The sequence below is a fragment of the Podarcis vaucheri genome, assembly GCF_965113315.1.
Source record: "Podarcis vaucheri genome assembly, chromosome: 4".
Taxonomy (NCBI): domain Eukaryota; kingdom Metazoa; phylum Chordata; class Lepidosauria; order Squamata; family Lacertidae; genus Podarcis; species Podarcis vaucheri.
Genome location: NC_138762.1, coordinates 15,737,018 through 15,759,073, shown reverse-complemented (window position 1 = coordinate 15,759,073; position 22,056 = coordinate 15,737,018). Strand labels below are relative to the sequence as shown.

Below are 22,056 nucleotides of genomic sequence, written 5' to 3'. Positions count from 1 at the left end.
ATTTCTTAATTTGGGGCTCAAAAAATAGGGGTCGTCTTATGCATGGGGTGTCTTATAGACGGAAAAATATGGGTATTTCTAGTGTAAACAGCTGCCTAACATCATATTGCATTAGAGGATATTTTAGGTCCAAGCAATATAACTCCCTCCTATTCTTTCTTTCTCTTTCTTTCTTTCCTTCCTTCCTTCCTTCCTTAGAGCAGTAACTACCGTATTTTTCGCACCATAGGGCGCACCGGACCATAGGGCGCACCCAGTTTTTAGGGGGGGGGAATCCAGAAAAAAATCTTTTCCCCCCCAGCCCCAAAGAGCAGCGTACAGGGTGCGCACAACCTCTCCCTGCCGGAGGGGTTGCGCGCAGCTATGGAGCAAGCCAAGTTTTGGCTTCCCCTTTAGCCCCATGCAGCCTCTCCTTGCCGGGAGACGCTGCGCAGGGCTAAAGAAGCCATAGCCCCGTGCAGCCTCTCCTTGCGGAGGGGCTGCGCGCAGCTATGGAAGAAGGCAAGGCAGCGAGCGGGATGGATCCCGCTCGCTGTTTTGCCTTCCCCTTTAGCCCCGCGCAGCGTCTCCGCAAGGAGGTGTTTCGCGCAGCTATGGGAGAAGGCAAGGCAGTGAGCGGGATGGATCCCGCTCGCTGTTTTGCCTTCCCCTTTAGCCCCGCGCAGCGTCTCCGCAAGGAGAGGCTGCACGGGGCTATGGGAGAAGGCAAGGCAGCCAGCGGGATGGATCCCGCTCGCTGTTCTGCCTTCCCCTTTAGCCCCGCGCAGCATCTCCGCAAGGAGAGGCTGCACGGGGCTATGGGAGAAGGCAAGGCAGCGAGCGGGATGGATCCCGCTCGCTGTTTTGCCTTCCCCTTTAGCCCCGCGCAGCGTCTCCTTGCGGAGGGGCTGCGCGCAGCTATGGGAGAAGGCAAGGCAGCGAGCGGGATGGATCCTGCTCGCTGTTTTGCCTTCCCCTTTAGCCCCGCGCAGCGTCTCCTTGCGGAGGGGCTGCGCGCAGCTATGGTAGAAGGCAAGGCAGCGAGCGGGATGGATCCCGCTGGCTGTTTTGCCTTCCCCTTTAGCCCCGCGCAGCGTCTCCTTGCCGGGAGACGCTGCGCAGGGCTTTCCTGGCTTTTCTGGGAGGTGGGGGAATTCCCCCACCTCCCGCAAAACCGGCAGAAGCCGCGCGCACTTTAAAAGGGCTGCACGGCTTCTCCTGGCTTTCCTGGGAGGGGGGAGAAGGGACTGATGCGGCCAGTCAGTCCCTTCTCCCTCCTGTGGAAAAGCCCGCAAGAGCGCACGGAGCTTGTGTGCGGCTCTTGGGGGCTTTTCCCGTCTGCGTCCCCCCCTGCATTCGCTCCATAGGACGCACACACATTTTCCCTTGCTTTTTAGGAGGGAAAAAGTGCGTCCTATGGTGCGAAAAATACGGTAATCAGCCCTCTAAAAGCTACTTGAAATGGCATGCTCTTTCAAAGCATTTTTGATTTTGATTTTAAAGAAAACAATGGAAGCTTATTTTTATCCACACCATTTCTCCTCCTAAGCAACACGTCCCTCTTAGGTCGGCTAGTTTTTGGCCGCCATGACATGGCAATTCATGCAGAGATTCTGCTTTCACCAGCGTCCTAGTGCCCTGGGGTAAACTCCGGAGAGAATAAGCAGCCGCCGTGTGGTGCAATATTACACAGCAAGTCTGGAACCAGTAGACCTCATCATTTAGTGAAGTGAAAAGATACAAAAGGGAAAAGCCCAACAGATGCATGAAATGCTATCCTTCCAAGCTGATTCCTGGTGTTATTTCGATCAGAGCTGCTTTTCCTCAAGGGAAAAATTAACATGTGGAAGCAACCTTTTAGCTTTCCATACAAGATATACCAGCTCAGCAACACAGCAAGCATACAAACATCATTGCACTCAGGTTGCTGTTCTCAAAGACGCATCCTGCACCTGCTGGTCTGTGCCTTTTCCATTATTATTATTATTATTATTATTATTATTATTATTATTATTATTCTATGTGGGATATCCTTGTTCTGTTGCCCAACCACACAGAGCTCCGCCTTCCTAAAACGAAAATATGCAGGTCAGATGTGGGTGTAACAGACCCACTGACTCCAAACCACTACGAAGGAGTAGATGTGCTCAGAATTTTCTTCCTTCCGGTTGTTTTACACACACAAAGCCACAATACGCTTACCTCTACCAGCTTGGAAGCCAGGTACATAGAGATAGTAGTACTTTTGTAGAACATCATTGACATTCCTGCCAAGGATCCTGGATGAACAAGAAACAAATTGGTCACATTTTTTACCATGTACTACATGACATTCTGTAGCAACAATGATCCAAATCCAGTGGTACCTCGGGTTCCATACGCTTCAGGTTACATACGCCTCAGGTTACAGACTCTGCTAAGCCAGAAATAGTGCTTCAGGTTAAGAACTTTGCTTCAGGATGAGAACAGAAATTGTGCTCCGGCGGCGCGGCAGCAGCGGGAGGCCCCATTAGCTAAAGTGGTGCTTCAGGTTAAGAACAGTGTCAGGTTAAGTACGGACCTCCGGAACGAATTAAGTACTTAACCCGAGGTACCACTGTAAGGGATAACAGAGCTTAGGAGTCCAGCAAGATCAGACCAGAGACCAACACAATCCAAAATCAAAATTCACACCGTGGCCAAGAAGATGACTTTGGATGCCCAAAGGCAGGGCTAAGGGTTTTTTTCTTTGCTGACAGAAGCTGGGCGTATTGCAAACATTCTGTCGCTGACACTGTTCATGGCCAGTTCTTACAACATCTCGGGAACTGAGCTGATCTCCAAGGGAGGCTTCCTCACTGCTCCCATCCCAAAATCGACAAAACCGTATGAAACAAGGAAGCAGAGGGCTCAGGATGCAAACCAGCAACTCTCTAGCGGGTAGGCAAATACATGGCAAGTTCTAGCCCTGGGCAAGAGGGCCACTGCCATGGAGAAACATGGAGGCATACCTGCAATAAGTGCATGCAGTTCATCGTCCAGGTTCCGAACCCAGCGCAGGAAGCAGCTTGTACCCTGTGTTTTGAGGATAATCACATCAACCTTGTTAGAGCTATAATCTAGTAACAAAGCACTCAATTATATCTTAAAAATTTAATCAAGTCAACTTAAACCCTCTGATTACAGCTCTGGCTCTTGATGAAGACTTAGTAGCTGCTCAGCATGATGATTTATAAAGTAATCTCAACATGGTATTTGGAGATAGACTAGAAGGTCAGTCAGAAACAAGGACAAAGCCTCAGCCGAATCTGAAATTGTTCATATATATACACAGCCTCTTTGTTTTTCAAAATATCATTTCCTTCCTTTCTATACATTTCACCCAAACTGCTCCTCACCTGAGTCAATATACTACTTGGCTGCTTGAAAACTGCCAATATGAAGGAATTGCTTCCAGACATTCGGCACATTATTTGGAATGGGGTGGTAAGAATTCTGGAGTGTACTGCTTCGAGGGGGGGGGGTCATATTAATGCTAGTGGAAAAAGCTCTCTGCATGTAGTAAACTGGTGCTTCAAGGAAAGAGACTCCTCTCTCTGATGTGCTAGCTTCATATACGCAGGGAGCTATTTATATGGGAGAGCATTAAAAAGTAAGAAATCCCCTGCCTTGCAATCTACAGTCTTGAAGAGTACAATTCAGAATTCTGCCACCAGCCCTTTAAAGTCCTAGAAGGTATACAAGAGAGCAAAAGGCTTTCTAGAGGAAAAGTTCCAAAGTGCATTGTATTGGCAAAACCTATTTGGTGTTTCGCAACTATCTGACTAGTTGCAGGACCTTAGCCAGACCTAGCAGAGTACACGCAGAATCCACAGAAGTGATTGGCAACTTGGCTGCAGACAGGATAGACGAAGCAGGAACCAGGAACTTGTAGTTAGGTGTTTATTATACACAGTGGACTATTTACAGGAACAGAAAATGGATCTTATGCTAGCTCTCTCTGACACGACTCACAACTCCTACACTCACTGACACACTGAACCACTGAACTCACGAACTCACAGTTGGTAGGCCATTAATTATCACTCCCTTGAGAGAGCTTGACCTATCAGGGAGCGGTCTCCATGTCTCTGTTATCACCAGGCAGACTTACTCCTTCAGATTGCCTTCTGGCTGTCTGCCAAACCTTAAGTGACTCTGTGTACTGCACGTACACAGTTTCCCAACACATTGGCTTTAAAAAGAGTGAGCATACAGGTAAACCTGAAAGTTTGCTTGGCTATAGCGTCATTTATATATAGCCTCGAGTGGTGTGGTTGCTCTCAGGGAGTCAAGTGGGTTGCTCAAGAGTAGAACGATGCGATCTGCCATAATCAAATGAGTAGAATATCAGTATAGAACCTGGAGCAGTGTAGGAGAAATCATGAAGGCAGAAACCACACCTCTCCAAGCAGTAGGTGAATGTTGCACTAATAAATGAAGACTTCTGTCTTGCAAACAAGATATGTGTCACGCCTTTCAGACTCCCAGTTCATTGACGCATTCTAAAACTGCTCATCACATTGACTCCCTCACCTCTTTTCAAGCTAAGCTTGCTTCCTTTTTGTTTGTTTTTCCCTTTTAAGTTACAAAACAATGTCGGCATGCAGTGGTTACAAAATTCCTCCATGGTCAAGAAAACAGAAATCAAGGGGATTCTCCCCACTTGCGACCAAACGAGCCAATATTCTACTAACGCTCAATAGAAATGCTCCCCATTTAGTAAAACACACACACACACACCCCACAATTCAACTTGCTGATTAGTGCCCTCAATGCAATTTATTTTTTAAAGAAAAAAGATGGTCCACATGCGTATGTGGTAGGTTATGTGGCTCAGTCCCTAGAATGATACAGATGCTCATTAAATATTTCTGCTGTTGCAAAAGAGCAACTTTAGGATAATTAAATTCCAACTTTTTAACTTTTCAGCACTTTAGAAACTTACTTTGTATATACTGACAAATGACCCCAGAAAAGCCCCAAGCTGGAAATTTTCTTTGTTGTAGAGGAGCGAGAGCAGCCGGGAAGGTTTTGTAAACAGATGCCGGAATGCTGACGGGATCCGAAGGCAACACTGGATCAAGTAACCAACGCTAAACATCCGAATGAAGCCCTAGAGAAGATATTAAGAACGTGACATTTAGAGAGAGGGAGGCAGAGCAAATGAAAGAAAAACAGCCGTGTCAGGAACTTCACAGATAAATCTCACTTATAAAACAAAACCTTGGGAAGGTATGCTGTGCAAACACTCACAGAAACATAACCTTGGAACTTACAATCAAAAGGTCCATCTAGTTTCTTCCTTTTTTCCATTCCCAAGGGTTTCAGAGTGTAAAATTTCTCCCTATGGGTAGTATTCAAAGTTGTGCTCAGAGTAGACCCATTAGAAGTAAGGAACCCAACATGGCCATGTTCATCAATTTCAGTGGGTCTACTCTGAGTGAAATTTAACTGAATACCAACCATAGCTTATTACATTTTTACCCAACCCTTCATCCAAGGAGCTTGGGGGTCACCTTCATTTTCATATAAACCCTGTAGGGAAGGCTAGGCTGAGGGATGGTAAACGGCGAAAGTCACGGGTTCAACCTCCAATCAGGGCCACCTGAATATTCCTGCCCCACTGGGGGTTGGACTAGATGACCCTCACGGCCCCTTCCAACTCTACAATTCAATGATTCCGTATCTGAAGGGCACCCAGTGACCTCTGTGGCTGCATCTACCCTGTGCCAGACCAACAAATCAATCATTATGCCCCACTGGCTCTCTGTAGACATTCAACCACCTGCTCCAGGAGGACTGAGCCTGATTCTCTGCCCAACCCAAAATTCTCTGTGTCAAGTGGGCCCTTAGACCAAGGGTAGACCACCCACTCCTTTGTGCATTCCCTTTGGTGTAACATGGCAGCTGTTCGCGTCTTGTGTCGGCCGATGGCCCTTGAAAGACTGACAACAACCAGAACAACGCAGGGCAAGAAACAGAGAATTACTCCACTACAGTCTCCTCCAACGTCGTAGCGACAGTAGGAGTATCTGAGGCTTGGAAGCTTGCTGGGGAGGGGGGTGGGGACTTATTGACACTTCTGATTTTCCAGTGCTACCTGCATCTGCAATAAACATGAGCAACAGTTCAGTGAAGAAGGTAGGTGAAGGGCATAACACTTGCTTGTTCCAACAGCTATTTCCAGGCTAGGAGATTCAGCTGCAGAATGGGAGTCAGGACATCGTAGCTTTTTTTCCCTAGAAAAATAGGTGCTCGTCGTGAAGTTACAATAAGTGCCACACTTTTTAACAACAAAGAAGAAGTGCTGGTGCTGCGTACCTTTGAGCACTCCTTGGGAAAAAACAACACTGTGCCAGAGATCTATGGGAAAGGCAGGGGCAGGAACCTTTTTCAGAATGAGGGCCGCATGCTCATCTCGGCAACCTTTGTGGGGAGGGGCACATGTCTCTAGTGGGGGGCAGAGGTAAAAGCAGGCGGAGCAATGAATGTATTCCCCCCCAGCTTTGTGCAGTAGAATAGTTTTATTTACCCACACCCCTTCTCTATCCTCAAACCAGGCAAGCAAGAGGCATTATCAGAGTTCAAAAACACATCCCAGCCATGCAAAAATACTCAAGGAGAGAGGGAACTAGGGCTGGTGAGGGGCAGTGTTCAAAATTCCCTGGGTGCCAGGCGTATCCTGCCACTGGTGCAGATCCAATTGCAACTATGTGGAGATTTCCGAGCGCCAGGTTGGCAGCTGACACCTCCTTTGAGTCAGCTGACTCGTGCAGAGCCAAAGACGAGCGTCTTGTGCTTCTGGGCTGCCGTGTGACTCATGGACCCCTTGCTGGGCATCTTAGTCCTCCATCATCACATCAAGCAAAGTAAGTGTAGGGCTGAGTACAGATCTATTGCGCTGCAGCCTTTCCATAGGTCACCCTAATGGAACTCGCAGGCCACAGTTTAAAGATTTCCAGTTAATACCATTTCCACTGTGTGTGTGTTTCTCCTCCTTGCATACTGGGGCAAGTGAACTGTTGTAAGAGCAGGCTACAGTCAAGCAATGTAGCTGAGATAATAGAATCATAAAATTTCATCATTGGAAGGGGGTCATCTAGTCCAACCCCCTGGCAAACAGACATACTGTTGTGGTGCCAGCAGGGCCAGATTTAGATTTGATGAGGCCCTAAGCTACTGAAGGTAATGGGGCCCTTTATATGTCCAGCTGTCCTTTGTCAACAACAAATTGTTGCTGTTTTTTGTGTTGAATATATGCTATATGGTACTTTATGGACCTAATAGGTATCTAAAGCCATTTGCACATAACAAAACATGTATTTTATCAAAGTAATTGTTGAACTTATCTTATATTTTGGAAATGTACATCCAGGTTTTTTCCTTTAGTTTTTTTTTTGGGGGGGGGCAAGAGAGTGGAGCCCTAAGCTATAGCTTGTTTAGATTATAAGTAAATCCAGAATCTCACCCATATACACCTTTGCCCTGCCCTGGTTAACTCTTCTTTGTTTCATTATTTTTGGAATATATTCTATGCCACAACAAAAACTTCAGTTAGTAGCTTGAGTCTGAAAACTGCAAATGAATAAGCACACATGTCTCCCTCCCTTCTTTCTTCACTTAATTTGAAGGCAGGCTCCCCACAAAAAGTTCAGGAATGTTAACTTAATGGAGAAAAGAAACATTCAGATGTGCAATATATTTATTTTTCTCCTTAAATTCATGCCAATGGTACAGAAAAGGAAACAATGAGATGGGGAAAGCCTTATGCCTTGCGCTCAAACATCTGGAAGACTGTGGGAACTCTGAAAACAAAGATCTTCCTGAAAACACAAGCACTGGACAGCTATATTCAATCTCCAGCGTATTCAATTCCTGGGTTCTTTCAACAACCACTCTGCAAGGTGTCTTGCGAAGCATGCGCTAAAGCAAAAGGAAATCCATGTACTGAACCGTTAAAGCTGCTCAGCCAATGTTAACAATATGTGGTTTGTTTCCATGTGCAGTCGACCTTCAGGGTGTATTAGTATAGAAGCTAAGAACATGGGGGGGAAATCCTGCTGAATCAGACCAAGGCCTCATCTAGTCCGGCTTCTCAACAGCGGCCTGCCAGAAAGCCCACAGGCAAGAGCGGGAAGGTTGCTTGTCCTCAGCATCCAGAATTAAGAACACTCAAATGCCAACCATCATGGCAAATAGCAACTGAGAGTCACACCCTCCATGGATTTGTCTATCCTCCCTTGCAAGGCACCACCACGTATTAGGAGTGGATTCCCTGCGTTAATTACATATTGAGTAATCTCTCCTAAATGTACTGCCAGTTAATTTTAGACCAGCCTCTGGGTGCAGTGGGAAGGCAGGACGAGGGCTAATAAATGAGTCTGAATCCTGGCAAGATAGAAGCTATGTGGGTGAATGGTTCTTGGATCCAGAAAGCAAGTCAGTTGCCTGCCCTGGATGGGGCTGCACTCTCCCAGAAGGAGCAGGTGTATATTCTGGGTGTGCTCTGGGAACCAGCTCCATCACTGGAGGCATACTTATTTGAAAGCATTCCCACAGGAAAGTCTTCCAGCTGACACACCGGGGAGCAGGCTAACCCACACTGATACAACTGAGACAAGGGCTGCATCATAGCTCACCCTCCTCCCAAAGAAATTTGAACTTAGTGCTGGCAGGCACACCACCTTCTGAGCACAATTTTAGTTGGGACAACTCTGTTTCGCAATAAACTGCAGCCATCCAGGTTGAGAGCTTGTGAATGGGGGCTCAAATACAACAAATTCAATTTTATTGTGTTTGATATTGTGCCAATAGCTATAGTTCTAATTCATGCATCAAATGAAAGATTTCACAGGTGCAGAAAGTCTACCGTGAGATAAAAGAGAAGAATAATTTTAACCAACTTTTATGGCCCGATATGCCCTCTTGGCTAAGGCTTACTCTGTGAAACAGGTTTTCGAAAAATGATTAAATGCTTCAAACACCTCTTCCATGTATACTCTTGCAAATATCACCACGCAGATGAATCCTGTTCAACAGACATATTTTAAAAAACCTGACTCCATTTCTCACACTGAAACCTCAGTACTAGGTAAATATTCAAAACAGAGAATAACAAATCAGATTGCTGCAGGTGCAACACATTCATAAATGAGGATGGGGTGACTTACTGCTTACTCGTTTTATTGGCTAATTTTCTCCTATGTATCTTACTCCCCTAGCCAACCTATAAACTCATGGCACTTTCAGTACAGGTTGTAGTCATAACCATGATGATATCAGCATGGGTCATGAGATCTAAACATTGCCTGTTTCTTATTCGGCACCAACTTTTCTACATGTATGGTTGCTCTTTTTCTCTTTCTTCCAAGGTTTATTCCTTGTTCCCTTTCTTAACCTTTACAAAACAGGCTCTTGCAATACTCCATTTGTTCCACAAGTTAAGCTTCCATACAGATTAATTGTATGTCACCTTACCAGCGGTTTGGTACAGGGATAAGGTTACCTCTAAGTGCCACAGTGGTTACTAAACCAGTCTGAGAATGCTCACAGCTTGTCCCGCGAATTATTCTCACCACGGAGATCAACATCCCCTTAGTACAATTCCCACCCACCTCTTCCTGCAAAACTGACTTTGTGCGTTGGAGCCATTACGTAAAAGCGCCCTTGCCTCCAACCATTGTTTGCCATTATTATCATTGTTATTGTTATTTTACTGGAGGGGGAAGGAAATTTGCTACATCTTTGCCCTTGTTCACGCGGCAAATTCAGCGTAAACAGAGATGGGTCAGTGGGAAACTTGTGATGGAACTTCTGTTTCCTATCACAAAAGGAACACACAGACCAGCCCTCCATCTTCTTTGAGGCTCTTTATAAACATTCAAAGTTACTTGCACACCCGTAAAATGTCAAGAGGGAAGCAAAGATAAACCTCTGTATCACAGGTAGCCCTCCAGGGGTTTTGGGTTACAGCTGCCATCACACTTGACCACTGGCCATGCTAGCTTGGGCTGGAAGGCACCACAATGAATACCCCTGCTATATATTCATATATTTTTTTTATTCCCTGAGTGAACATCCCACTTCTCTAGACTAGGCTCTTGAAATGTCTAATGTGCAATAACTGGCTGTGTCGTCTGTTGTTCCAAGACTGATTAATTTTAAGTACTGGCCACTTTTTGAATTGGGAAAATTTATTTGTTAAGTGCATTTTGTCCAGGGAAGACATATGGACATAGGAAGAGCCCTGAAAGAGCAGAGCAAAGATCCATCTAGTTCATTAACAGTGACCAACCAGAGGCCTATGGAGAGCTCTCAAGCTGGAATTAACCACAACAGCACTATCTCCATTTTTCCTGTGGCCAATTGTGCCCACTTTGTGAAAAAACCAGACAAAACCAATACACAAGCAGGTATGACGATAGGAAGACAAGCTGTTTGGCAGGAAAGGAACATCTAACAAATAGGTCAAGCCATTGGCAGCCATCCTTCCCAGACTTTGGGAGGAGGGGGGGGGGAGACACAACTCTTTCATAATGAAAATTACAAAGCCACGTATGTTCTTTCTTAGAAGATAGCTCCTGCTGATTTTGTCCAGAGACATCCTTAGGAAAAGCTCGACAATACTGATGGCTCTCTCAAAAACCTCAAAGCACATGTACCGAGCACAGAATAAATTATCAAAATAGCAGGATTTTGCTTCTGTTTAAGTGATATAAAACATGATCACATGAAACCGAGGCCCGGCAACAATGTTCAAAAGTGTTTGTTCCACTTTAGTCTGGCCCGGCTTCTGTAATGTAATACCAAGGAACTTCTACAACTTCGAAATCGAGCTGGACAAGCCTACGGAGCAGATTACAGAGGTTTCTCTTCTACAGTCCCAGCTGCAAATCATAGGCTAAGCAGGAACCTAAGTATAGACAACATCAGGCATGGACAACATCAATGCTGGTATAACAATTAAAAGAAACCTGGCTAGGAGGAAAGGGGTATTTGTTTTCTAAAAGAAAGGAGGCACAAGTTGTCTTTAGGCCGGTTGCTCTATATTCCTTAACCAAGATCAAACAATTGACAGGATAATGACTTTACCAGCTACCAAAAGGGATGAGAAACTCGAGAGAAATCAGATGCAGTTTGCTGTATCACATGGAAAAGAAAGGCTATTCAGTTTCCACTTTACCTGGAAATTTGAATCCTGCACCAGCAAACTACCATTCAAGTTAATAGATAGTTCACCTAAACAGATGAATGTCTGCTCAACTTGCTTGCTGAACATTTGGCACTGACTTCTTAGGAAACCGATGTCTACTACTTCTGTTACTACTAGCGAGGGAGGCTCCTTTCTATTTTAAATATATCATTTAAGAAAAAATCTCGTTGATATATTTATAGTGCTGATTGCTGTGTGAATATCATTTTACTGGCTCAGTGTATAAGAATTTTGGGTGCGATTAAATGGGTCAGTGAGCATTGATAGCTATGACGGCGGTCATTACTTGAAATATGCATGTACAGTGAAATTGAAACCAGCTAAGACTCTTCAAGTGGAAGACTTTATGTCTTGTGCAGGACTTGAGTCAATGCACAGATTTATAAGTAACTCAAACCATCAACAGCCTCTCTTATTGATTGTCTCCCCTGACAACCAAGAATGTTTAATGAATAATTTAAAAAAGAGATCAACCGCTTACAGGTTTTTATGATCAAGTAGTATGCAGATGGTTAAATAATTAGAAATAAAAATCTGAAGGTAATCGGCTTTTCCCTATATAACTGGGAACAACAGAATTAAGTTTAAATCACCGCCACCCAGGGAAAACTTTAGAAAGCAGAAATTACACTTTTAAAATTTATTTAAAATATGTTTGCCCATGCTGGCCGGAGTTGATTGGGATTTTATACTAACACATCTGAGGGGCAATAGAATGGGTAGGCCTGGTCTAAAACATGGTGTAAAACTGAGGTCTTTAGTGCTGAGCTGACTAACCAGCCCATAAGGGACGTGGGTGGCACTGTGGTCTAAACCACTGAGCCTCTTGGGCTTGCTAATCAGAAGGTCAGCAGTTCAAATCCCTGCGAGGGGGTGAGCTCCCGTTGTTCTGTCCCAGCTCCTGCCAACCTAGCAGTTCGAAAGCACGCCAGTGAAAGATAAATAAGTACCGCTGCGGCGGGAAGGTAAATGGTGTTTCTGTGTGCTCTGGTTTCCATCATGGTGTCCCGTTGCACCAGAAGCGGTTTAGTCATGCTGGCCACATGACATCAGAAAGCTGTCTGTGAACAAACGCTGGCTTTCTCGACCTGAAAGCGAGATGAGCGCCTCAACCCCATAGTTGCCTTTGACTGGGTGTAACCGTTCAGAGGTCCTTTACCTTTTACCAGCCCATATTCTCCACTGTAGCTGTGTGCCTGCTTATGTCTCAATTCTTAGTGTGGTAACCAAACACACAGAATGAAGTTTCATTCTGTCTGCGTGCCAAAGACGTGTCCACTAAATTTGCAATTTCTATCCCAGTTATCCTGCAAGTTTTGTTATATGTTCGATACAGAACTGAAATCTGTACTTATGTCTCTGTGGCAACCCAAATCTGTGCTTAAAACAGCGTCACTGGCTTGGGTCATGCTGCTAACCAGCTGGCTGCAACGCACTTCAGGACACTGACAAATGGCAGCTGCGGAAAGCAGACCAGTACATGCAGGAGGCCGAGTCAAAATATGCAGACTGTCAAGCTGCACCTTCTCTTTCACGTGCTGTTCTTCACACTTGTTGCCGGAGAGTCATAACAATTTACTACGAAAATCTGAAGGGGAGAAATATCATGGCCTATAAAACAGCAGACAGTTCCCCAAAAGCTGCTTGGCCCCGTACACGTCGCTTCTCAAACGCAAAACCAAAATGCGCTGGAGTCCTACCAAAGGAAATGTGAGCAGGTGCTCCCACCTGTGCCAGTCTAACTGCAGCCAAAACAATCTCCCCGCACAGTTCACTCTTCCAAGGGAAAGAAAACCCAGACCGATCGTATTCTGGGAGAGGATAGTTCATATCAATGGACACGGACCGCCCTTCCTTCGTGCAACAACTGTGAACTTTCTCCCATTACCCTTAAAATACATTCGCAGGCTCGGAGAGTCCAAAAAAATCTACTCCAATGTGCCAGGGAGGCACAGCTGTATGAGGGCCGCCTCTGCCGAGAACAGCACATTCCTGGTACTTGAGTTGAGGGAACGGCTGCAAGTGCGATCTGTTACATGGTTCTGCGCGCAATTAAATCGGACGAGGCTCTCAGAGCCTCGCTTTTCACTCACTTTAGCAGCTTACCGCAGGCACTAAATGAACACCAGCGACGGTGGTGACTGCGTAAAGAGAAGCGGGCATCTACTGAAGAACCTTTTCAATGAGTCGGTTATGTAAAAGACAGCGCAGAAGGCTTCACATATTGGAGCTTTGAGATCCACTTTGCCCGTTGCATCTCTCTTTTTTTAAATGCTTTTCGAAAAGAACACAAGGGTTGCCCTGCAGAATCACATGAAAAATCCTGCATTCTGTCTGCAACAGCAGCCAGCCAACTGACTCTGAGCACTTGTGAACAGAGCATGAAAGTGTGTTGTTTGTCCTCAGCGCCCGGCATTCAGTGCTATACTGCCTCCGTACATAAATACAGAGGTACCTTGGGTTAAGTACTTAATTCGTTCCAGAGGTCCGTTCTTAACCTGAAACTGTTCTTAACCGGAGGAACCACTTTAGCTAATGGGGCCTCTCGCTGCTGCCGCACCACCAGAGCACGATTTCTGTTCTCATCCTGAAGCAAAGTTCTTAACCTGAAGCACTATTTCTGGGTTAGCGGAGTCTGTAACCTGAAGCATATGTAAACGGAAGCGTATGTAACCTGAGGTACCACTGTATGTTATTCGTTTACTGTGGCTAGCAGCCATGGAAAGACCCATTCTCTGGGGGCGTATTTCTAAAGAACTGGGAAGATACAATGTGAAGCAACTCTTAGAACAAGTTTGGGGGGAAGGGGGGTGAAATATCACCAGGGGTCTGGAACTGGGGAGACTGGCAGTCCAGAAAGCCAGTCAGATGGGCAGGGCATAAATAACATTATCATCATCATCATCATCATCATCATCATCATCATCATCACCTTACTCTGCACCGAACCATCTACCCTCTATCATTTATGAAGCTTGTGTGCCTGTTCCAACCACACTATAATAGTAATTAAAAACTATTGTTTTAATAAAGCAAGTCGTTCACATAAATGGAATAGACCATGAAAGGATAAAATGCACAATCTTGATGTTTCCTTGTAGATAATACAGCACAGACTCCAAAGAGGAACACTGCATTACCCAAAGAAGATACACTTTTCACACTATGTGCTCTCCCAACTCCCTTCTGCCCTGAACGCTGCAATTGATAGAAATCCAGAAACCACTACTACATTTTTCCGGGCACATGTGTGCATGCATACACAAACAGGACCCAGAGCAGGAAAATGTCTCCGTAACCTTTTTGTGACTAGAGATGGATCACTCTTATTTCTGGTCTGTGTCAATTCTACCGTGTGTGCTTATTTGTAAGTCTGTTCTATCCATCTCCACATTAATTTGCAGATAGATTTTTTTTAAGTATGAAATTCATATTTTCAAAGGTGCATAAATATATAATTACATGTGCATTTTGTCCCTAAATATGTATTTTGTGATGAAATACATATTTATGCATTCAAATACACATTTTGGTACTGATTACTTTATCTCGGTGCATGCACTTATAAAAGTATCCTATCCTAAAATATGAACTTTTATAAGGCATTTTGGTATGTCTTTTGAGGCAAGAACTGTATTGCAAAATTTGAAGAAGTGCAAAATCAGAAGGATAATTGTGCTCCAATCCTTATACAGTGGTACCTCGGGTTACAGACGCTTCAGGTTACAAACACTTCAGGTTACAGACTCCGCTAACCTAGAAACAGTACCTTGAGTTAAGAACTTTACTTCAGGATGAGAACAGAAATTGTGCAGCGGCAGCACGAGGCCCCTTAGCTAAAGTGGTACCTCAGGTTAAGAACAGTTTCAGGTTAAGAACAGACCTCCAGAATGAATTAAGTTCTTAACCCAAGGTACCACTGTATGAAGCTGGGAGGTACAAATTAGCTCAGTTTGCTAAAAATGTGGACCAATATTTTCTTTCCTGCATCCATATTTGTGACTTACATCAACTTTTTATATCTAAATAATAGTTTTAAATAGTTTTCTAACGGTGAATTATGTTAATTTTTTCGACTCACTTTAACACAATATGAGATGCAATTATCTTCATAATGCTTACAGCATCTGTGCCTTGGCCCATGTTTGCATCTGGAAAAGAAACACAAAAAACGGAGCCCTGCATCAATATTAACCACCAAGTTGCTTTTTGCATACCAAACACATAAATGATCTACTTCCACCCAAATGTGCAGAATGTTCTATAGCTACTTCTTCTTTTGTGCAGTGCAAAATAAATTCCTTTACAATGCTTATAAGTGTGAAGCAGAAAAGAATAAAGATTCTTAAAGATCCTGTACAAATAAAGGCAAGACCTTTGTTCTAGGGAGAGCTAACACAACTAAGAGATTGAATTGCGAACCAGGAAATCCTCTTTGCAAATCTTTCCTTTCCCATTAATTCACTAGGTAGCCTCAGAACCACACTAAACATTACATTAAATGAATATTCACATGCATGGGATTTTAAAAATCATTATTATTATAAAAAGCCATGGAGGACATTGATCCAGACCAGGATCACGGGACAGGTGGAGAGGCATTTGATCCTGGCTTGATCATTTTACCCATTGCAATAGTTCCATTTAACGTAACAGCCCCCTACCCAAGTTGGAAGGAAGCTGCTGCCTGAAACTGGAACTTGTAGAAGAAACAGGATTTTGTGATCTCTGACGTATGCGCATTTTGCACAGAACAAAGTCAGAGGTGAGCCCCCACATCTTGTTCATCTTTACGACTTTGCCCATGTGCTCCATGATGCAACCAGGATTGTGGCAATTGGGCAGTGTGGGCTGCTGGCTGGAAGGCCACAGAAAGGGGGCACACAGATGATTGGAAGGTTGCATATTCCTCTCTCTAGGCTTAGGGGAAAATTTGTACTCTGCAGCTCACAAGACTTCACTTTTCATGAGCATTACTGCTATGTGGAAATTCTACTGTTGTGGATTTGAAAAAGATAAATGCTTTGGGGAGGGCTCTCCAGTTGTTGGGACATATCAGGTTGACTTACAAGAAAATCAATTTGATGCTGGTTCTAGAAATTAGATTTTCTTGTAGTCAAGTATTTGCGGTTTGAGGACAAAATAACATTACTCAATCTTTCGATTGTGCCAAATATTTTTGGAAGCTTTGAATTATGCGCTGCAAAAGCGTATCAGTCATAAATCACCCATGAGGTCAGTTTGTGTAGCAAAAATTGTAATGAGGATGTGATCAAGTTACAGACATTCAGACTTAGTTATATCTGAAAGGAAACATATGGGAGAGAAACTTGATAGAGGATTAGGATTAAGAACTCAATGGTTTTTTTGGTCATATGCAAGTGGGTCGATAGAAATACCAAAACAAGATCATTCTTCTTAATTGTTAATCATTCGGGCCTTTTCTTGAGAACCCCTGGAATGAGCAGTTTCGTTTCGTGGGGTGACTGCCTTGCCAGCTTTCGTTATATCTTGTATGTGTCTCAGTTGAATTATCCGGACCTAGACTAATCCAGTGATACACCAAAATGAGCTCTCCAAACCAAGTCTCCTGAAAATTGGACTCTTGGCCTTTCCTATTCAATATAATTTTCAGGCTTGAGGGACTGTTCTTTGTAACATCATGGGATAGCTTACAGGTCATATATAAAGGCAATGACCCAGACCAGAATAGTTGGCGTTGCGCCCCTGGCCTCCCTAAGATGAGAATCACTGCTATCTATCTAGCTACCAGGGAGCTCGAGGGAGCAGAATGGCCTTCCCAAGGTCCCTGCCGTCTTGCCCCCTCCCCTCATCTCCTTCTTGGTAACTGGCAGCAATGTGTGCCAGGTGTCTGGAACCAAGGCTTCTGGTAGCAGAACTCAGGTGTCACTAAGGGTATGGAGCGGTTGGGAAGTTTTCTGCTCCACTTTAGAGTCACTAGTGTGGATGGCGCAGAACAGCTAACAGCTGAGTGGAAGACAGGTAACACAAAGCGTCAAGCTTAAATGCTCAAATCTCATTTGTCAGTGACTTGGCAAACTGGCTGGCACGGCAAATACAAATCCATGAAATTCTACACTCACACTCTGTCCACAAGTTTCTTTGTTGCCGCCACTATGTTCATTCGCTGTGTCATTTCTTCGCTGTGTTTTATTTTTCTCCCTCTCCTTAGAAAGGCTGCTTCCGGTGCAAAAGAATGTGTGGGAATTTCTTCCTTCCCTACAATGAATCTGGAAGAAAAGAAAAGAAACAGAGATGCACACAAGTCACCAGCTACCTGATTTTTGCAGTGCCATTTTCAAACAGTGGATTGCAGTTGCCTCTGGCTAACCTACTGCTGGAGCAATTTTTATAGCCATGCAATTCCTTAAAATATGGCATGTTGTCTCAAACTGCAGGTTTTAACATTCAATTGGAATATAGTACTAAATAATAGTGTTCGGAAAGTAAAAACAAGCCAAACACGTAAACATATTTTATTAACGAAACGATATATAAATGCAGGTGCTTCTTGAGGCATCTGTTATATTAAGCAATGCAGGAGTCAAGGGCAAAATACCACTGTCCAGAACATAAAATTAACTGATTTGTGTATTTCTCTTCTAGATGTCGTGGGGGAATTATGGAGCACAGAATGGAAGTACTATAAATGGAAGTAGTATATGTTTTTCATCCAAAAAAAAAAAAAATAGAAAAGAGAAAAGGAAAATGAGAAACAAGGCTGGAAATCATGCTTTGCAAAGAGCTTTTGTTTCCTGCATGTCAAATTTCCTCCATCTATGTTTGCACATACAGTATTTCACTCAATCTGGTCTGATCACTTTGGGCTACAAAGGAAAAACACTTGCTTTGTTTTACTTACTTTAGTGCTGAGAATGTAAATCCTTTCAAGCCATCCTTGCACCTGAAATATAAACCAAAAATTTTGGGCGTGGTTAATTCAATAGTTCCCAAATTCACAGAGCATTCAAACAGCAGAGATCATTTAAAGCATCAGAGTCTTGCAAACCTTCTTCTATCCAGGGCCAGAAATTCAGAGCTAAGATGTGTAATTATTGCCTTTGCAATTTTTTTAATGAGAAAGTGTGCAACATAAACTGAACCAAACAGAATTCCCTCCAGATGACCAAAAAGCAGCTTATGTAAGCTTTGGCAAAAGAAAGAAATGCCTCAAGCCCAGCAACGGAAAAAGCCAGTTTGGTTTCCATTTCGACACTTGCCAAGGAGTTCTACCCTTCTGCCAGCAGATGTCCCTGATCAGCAGCAATTCAAAAGTCTGTTGCATATGCCAAGAAGTTAACCAAACAAGTAAATCTGCTGCTGGCAAAGGAGGAGCAAGAGGGGCAGACAGATTTTCTGTCGGTCAAGCGCCAAGGGCAGCTTCTCATAATGCATTTCATACTCAAGTGCAGATGGCAGCGTACATGGCCACGACACCAGTGATCCCATCAGCCAAGTCACCTCTGAGTGTTGCAAATAAGTTTCCGACACAACTTTCCCCTTTAAAGGACGCAGAAGCAGCAGCCTTCTAAATGGACTGGCCATACATTAATTTGGACCTAATAAATGCTATGGAGACTAGTCACATAAATATTTCAAAAAGAAGATAATGCTGTGACTTTTATAAGAAACAAAACTGCTCCTTTTCCCTTATAGAGCCCATATAGAGTCCTAATGTAGGTTCTCTATCGGTAGGAGAAAATAACAGAGGCCAATCAGAAAATATTGAGAAGCAAAGCAGCCAGGAAGCCTAATCTTTATTAAACTGTTGCAACACGGTCCTCACACACACACACCATGAAGGAGGAAGGAGGAACCCAGAACAATGGTGTGCAAGCCCATATATAGACTTTTGAAGTTGCCACCCTGTACCTCAAGACCACACCCAATACATCATACATACATACATCACAGAAGAGGTGGTCTACAGCAGAAAACCTGTCTGCCAGGATACCCACTGATTGCATTACTTGGGCAGTCTGGCCATTCCTTCTGAGATACTAAATACTGAGTTCCTGAATCCAGGTCACAGGCTCACCCTATTCATACAGATACGTCCTTAAGACAGGATTTGTGAGCAAAGAGACAATGGGGAGGTTTTCCCATTTCCTTTGTCCTTGCAGAGAAACATTTGAGGTCAATTTGGGAGTGTCAAAATGGTTTCAGGACTTTTTTCCTGTACTGTTTCAGACATGTGGTTTATATATTTATGTATGTGTTTACCTGGTACATTTATGAACCTTTTGTATCTTAGACCTTATAATTCTCATAACACCAAGAGCATTAAAAATACCAAAAAAAATCACAGATGCGGTACATGCAATCTTTAATAAAAATTCTTTATTTACAGTATTTTTAAAATGTGGTACATGCCACTGGATGGCTCAGCTGGTTAGAGAGTGGTGCTGATAATGTCAACGCTGCATGTTTGATCCCCATATGGGACAGCTGCATATTCCTGCACTGCAGGGGGTTGGACTAGGTGATCCTCTGGGTCCCTTCCAACTCTACAATCCTATGATCTATGAATGCCTAGCTAAAGAAAGCTTTTGCAGGACATAAACCTCCCAAGTGTTCTAACAAGTAACGGTCAACAAGTAAAGAAGGGGGGTTGTAAACACAGAGTGAGTAAACTCTGCGCACAAAACGCTCCAGTTGTGATTCCAGTTGACACCATTAAGCATTTATCTGTAGCCTGTCCCATGTAGTACGACTGGCAGTATGATCTGAATCTGGGAAATTTTTGCTGCAAAAGGGTAATAAGGGTGCTTTCATAGGATTTGCCTACCAGAGGTAATCAGCATGCTACTAAGGAGAACGATTTGCCATGGAACCCAATAGAATTATTAGTTTTAATAAATCACGGAACAAGCACATTTATTGTGGCAAATGCAGCTGTGGGAAGGGCCTCCAAAACTCATATCAGATTATCTGTTTTAAGTTTCTGAGCACTGGGTCATGCACAATGAAACTGGTTTCAGACACACACCTATCTGTTTATTTTTATCAGCTGCTTTTATATAGTTAACCCAAAATGTGTGTTATCTGGGCAGCTCAGCTCACAAAGCAAAAAACAAAACAAACTTTCATAGAATGTATTTTAAAATGAAGTTTTATTGTTCCCCATCCTGATATCTTAGCATAAAGGTATTTCTAAGCAAATAAAATACAGTTTAAAACCAATTAAAAATATTTTAAACTCTGTTTTAAAAACCAGAAACAAAATTTTAAACTCAATGCAAACTCAAGGGAGCAGGCTTGAAGGGTATCTGATCTAGGGAAGGTGATGAAAATCAAGTTAGCTCTTAGGAATCAAGGAACACTTGCACACAAATTGGTACAGGTGTTAATCATGTAGTTTTATAAGGTAAGCAAATGATATTTTTATAATAGAAGGCTTTCTGGGGAGAGCCACCATCACAATTCTAAGGAGAACAGAGGGAAGCCATGACAGAAGAACTGACTTGAAAGCCATTTCCATGCGCTCTGCATCTGTGACCTGAGCTCATAACATGCTGCAATCAACCTTTAAATAGCTGTTAGCGTGTATCATGATTTTTCTCTCTCAGCTGTTTGGCACTATCACCATCACACCTTAAGTCATCAGAACATTTGGCCTCCACTATGATAAGTGTGTGTACTTCACAGACTTCAAAGTGAAACGGTTCATTTCGAGTCCCCAATCACTTGGTTAATAAGCATTATACTGCAGCTGCCTAGAAATATAATTCCCATGTTTCAAGGAACACAACAAAGTTAGGGAATTACTGTGTGTATAGGGGGTATAGGAGAGATTGCTTTGTCTTGCAGCATTTTAAGTCAAAAGGGTAACAATTCTGGATAAGTTTAAACCGACAAAGCAAATTCTACTCAAGGGTATTACTTCATGCTCATTCTGAACCAAAATGGTTAAAAACACACTGCCATAACATTCTCAAAATCATGTGCAACACTCTCAAGTCCTGTTCATCCCCTGACCGTTAAAACGAGACACAATCATGTTGCGGGCATGATTTTCTGCAACATACAGTGGTACCTCGGGTTAAGTACTTAATTCATTTCGGAGGTCCGTTCTTAACCTGAAACTGTTCTTAACCTGAAGCACCTCTTTAGCTAATGGGGCCTCCTGCTGCAGCCGCGCCACCGGAGCACGATTTCTGTTCTCATCCTGAAGCAAAGTTCTTAACCCGAGGTAATATTTCTGGTTTAGTGGAGTCTGTAACCTGAAGCGTATGTAACCTGAAGTGTATGTAACCCGAGGTACCACTGTATTTTCTTGGAAGAGCACCTGAATGCAATATACCCTTGTAATGAAAACGAACTTCAGAAAGGCTCTGTACTACATAACTTCTGAGTCCGATGCCCTGAGCATCTGACAAGCAGGTCAGCTTCACAACACTCTTTTTCCTATTTGCATATTAAGTGAAGCAAAAGAGAAGGAATCGTGAAGTTGCAGGACTCAAAGGAATCCGAAGGTCACATGAGTTCATGCTCCCGCACCAAAAGCAATTAGCATCTGGGCAAGGATTTGAAGAGAAATAAACTGGCAAAGGCAAGAAGCTATTTGCTGAGGCGGCCCTCATTCAAAACAGAGTAATCTGTGCCTGTATAAGAACATTTCCGAAAGCAGGAAGAACCCTTGCCCCAAGTTAGCAGAGCTCCCCTTTTACTGAAGCCAGCTCCTGCCCAATTTCAGTCTAGCCGCAAACCAAGACTAATTATTCTCGGGCTGTGCATGTAGGCATACCTAATCTTCCCCCCACCCCATTGTGCGGAAAGGCAAAAAGGTCTCCACACCACATCGTAAGGCTAAATGTCACTAA

The 22,056-nt window shown here is 43.6% G+C and overlaps 1 protein-coding gene across 1 annotated transcript in view; it reads right to left on the bottom strand.

Annotated features, from left to right (window-relative positions):
• Positions 1 to 22,056, bottom strand: part of TMEM135 (transmembrane protein 135) — a 169,280-nt gene that overhangs the window by 7,953 nt on the left and 139,271 nt on the right. The window contains exons 7-12 of the mRNA XM_082219420.1: positions 18,096 to 18,137; positions 17,317 to 17,463; positions 15,294 to 15,363; positions 4,946 to 5,113; positions 2,970 to 3,033; positions 2,182 to 2,258 (exon numbers count right to left, since the gene is read on the bottom strand). Of these exons, the coding sequence (XP_082075546.1) occupies positions 2,182 to 2,258; positions 2,970 to 3,033; positions 4,946 to 5,113; positions 15,294 to 15,363; positions 17,317 to 17,463; positions 18,096 to 18,137 (568 nt within the window). The remainder of the gene's footprint in view (positions 1 to 2,181; positions 2,259 to 2,969; positions 3,034 to 4,945; positions 5,114 to 15,293; positions 15,364 to 17,316; positions 17,464 to 18,095; positions 18,138 to 22,056) is intronic.